The sequence below is a fragment of the Priapulus caudatus genome, unplaced genomic scaffold, assembly GCF_000485595.1.
Source record: "Priapulus caudatus unplaced genomic scaffold, Priapulus_caudatus-5.0.1 Scaffold1603, whole genome shotgun sequence".
Taxonomy (NCBI): domain Eukaryota; kingdom Metazoa; phylum Priapulida; class Priapulimorpha; order Priapulimorphida; family Priapulidae; genus Priapulus; species Priapulus caudatus.
This window is the reverse complement of record NW_014578664.1, coordinates 122-3041: the sequence shown is the minus strand read 5'-3', so window position 1 is coordinate 3041 and position 2920 is coordinate 122. Positions and strand designations below refer to the sequence as shown.

General features: G+C 42.9%; 1 protein-coding gene across 1 annotated transcript; it reads right to left on the bottom strand.

The window, feature by feature from the left end:
• Positions 1–24: 24 nt before the first annotated feature.
• On the bottom strand, positions 25–2719 carry LOC106817127 (epidermal retinol dehydrogenase 2-like; the record flags this gene model as incomplete). Its single annotated transcript, XM_014821774.1, is given in 4 exon segments — positions 25–150; positions 515–610; positions 803–951; positions 2135–2719. Coding segments are annotated over 4 exon segments (866 nt in total), but the record flags the coding sequence as incomplete, so codon positions are not given.
• Positions 2720–2920: the final 201 nt, after the last annotated feature.

Genomic DNA, 2920 nt, shown 5'->3' with positions numbered 1-2920 from the left:
TTGCGATTCGTTGGTGAAACTCACAGTAGGAGCGTGCAGACCCAATACAGAGCTCTGGGCATTAGAAGCATTTTCTGGTTCGTGAGAATGGCCTCCATGATTTTGTCACTCGCGTACTCTGCTTCCAGGATCGGACACAGCGCCGGAAACCTGTAAAGCAGAAATTTCTCGTGATACTGCTGTCGCTCTGACTTGAGTCATTTCGACTTTAGACCGTGTTGCAATGTGATATCAAGAGCGTATTATGTATGTACTGCCTAATACGCTCTTGGTGATATCCAAAATGCAAATCCACAGCACTAAAAAATAATTAAAATGAGTACAAGTATATATTGGATCAAAAAGGTAGAATATGAATTTTATGTAGCCAGTTTGACCAATTAAACTCTCTTGTAACATCTCTTTCATTATCATATAGTAAGACGTGATGAAAGCAATACAACAGTATTATGTTGAGTTTCGTGATTTCCCCTGATATATATGTGAGGATGATACCCCTGATTAGATGTCTTACTTGGCGTTGACTCCATCAAACATGCCGGTGTTAATGAAATAGGGGCAGATGCACGTGCTATGGATACCATCCTTGCCGGTAGCATCAAGTTCAAACCTATTTTAAGATAAAATATACAAAAAAAAACACAATAAGCAAAAAACATAATGTGCACTTTCGTAAATTATAAACACCCATCTTATTTCAAAAATACAAAATACTGCCTTCAAAATATTGGCGTAGCGATACAAAATCGAGACAAACAAAATTGATTAAAATCGTTACCGCATATGAGTTTAATATAATTACCTAAGTGCCTGATCGAATCCGACTGCGCCAAACTTGCTCGCACAATAGTCTACCAGACCATTGACTCCAACAAGACCTGCAGAGCTAGCAATGGTGACTACATGGCCATGGTTGTGCTCCAGCATGCTCGGTAAAAACGCCTTTGCTGTCTGAAAATAATAGTAATTATTATTATAATAATAACAACATTCTAATTATAGTAATAATAATAGAATGGTAAGTGTAAACGAATTGTGCAAAGGAGATACATTTACACATAATATAACAAGCTGTTTATCAGTAGTATTCAGGATTTATCACAATTTAGTTACTTTATATTGAATATTATAATCTGAATTTATCATATATTATATTGAATCTGATATTATGTGATCCCCATTGCCCTATATCTTCTAAATTTACTGTTTAATTTAAATTATAATACTGCTCTTATGTTTCCTTGTATATATATTTTGTTTTTGCACGTTGTGTTGTCAAAATTTGCTCTTGTAAATATGTATATCCTCATCAGATGAATATATCTATATCTGGTCACTCGAGAGATTTCAGTAACTACTATTCCCCTGCATGTTCTGGGCATGACCTAGCTTCGCATAGCGGTCAGGGCGCGAAATTTTTTTCCCCACTTGAGTTCCGGACCCACAAGCATCAGCGCACTCCATTCACTCGATTCTCGAAGCAACAATGTCAAAATGAATACCCCTAATCCTTAACCCTAACCCTTCAACCCGTACCCCGAACCCGAACCCGAACCCTAAACAGTAACTATATCCCAACCATTTATATACGAACCATATATTACAAAACACCTATCTATGTTGGGCTCCGGAACTCAAGTGGCGAAAAAAATTCGCGTCCGGGCAGGTCTTTCTCCTACAGAACTAGCCACATGTACAGGATATAAAAGCAAAAGCTCAAATCAAATAACTATGCAATGAACGGAGTACTGGACACGAAGGATGTACCGGAATAAAACCGAGTGCCAATCGTTGGTCTATTTATAGTTACTACTATTATATTATATATACTATGATAATATATATATATATATATACGTATATATATATTACATACATAATATGTATGCTGCTATATATATATATATATATACACTGTAGTCACTAATGTGTATATGTGTGTGTGTGCGGTGCCGTAGGTGCGAGTAGTGCGTGCGCTTGCGGCTGTGTGTGCAGCTGCCGTCTACGCGTGTGCGTGCGCGCGTGTGCGTGCGTTGTGCGAACGTATGCGTGCGTGCGGTGCGTGTGTGTGCTGTATATATAAATATATATAGTATATATATATATATATATATGAACACATATATATACCTACCCAAAAATGAGCGATGGTGTTAACTGCGAACATCTTCTCCACCAGGTTATCGTCTGCTTCCAGCAGCTTCTTGCCGGTCACCACGCCAGCGTTGTTGACAAGCACCGTCACGTCACCGACGTCCCGCCGCACCTCCGCCGCCGCCGCGTAGATCGCGTCGCGGTTCGCCATATCCACGGTGTACGCGTACGCCTTCGCTCCCTCCTTCCTCGCTAGCGCGGCGATGGCGTCGTTGCCGCTAGCGTCAACGTCCCACAGCACGACGGTGTTGCCGAGTCTTGCGAAGCGGACGGCGAGCAGATCACCTAGCCCCGCGGCCGAGCCCGTGATGAGAACGATCTCTCCCTGCATGCGCTTCGCCTTGTATTGCAGCGGTACGAAGAACTTGATAGTTGCCCTGGCGCACTCGTAAGCCACTCGCAGCAGTAGCATGACGAATTCAAGGAGGATGGGTAGCAGACCGACCGCCCTGTCTTTTATCCCGCCGGTCGCCATGATGCCAACTATCCTCGATCCGCAGCGAGAGAGCGAGTGAGTGAGAGGTAGCGTGTGTGTGTGTGTGTGGTGGGAGACGAAGGAAGAGAGCGAGAGAGAGAGAGAGAGAGAGAGAGAGAGAGAGAGAGAGAAGNACCAGAGATAGCAAAAACCAAGCGGAGAAGCATCGAGCCGCTTGATGGTGCAGATTTAGCAATATATAATGCAGGCGAGCGACAGGGACCCAAGCCAAGAGGGTTTGTAGAGGTCAGCTGCCAGGAAGCGCTAGACAATGCGCGAAGAAAAAACCTA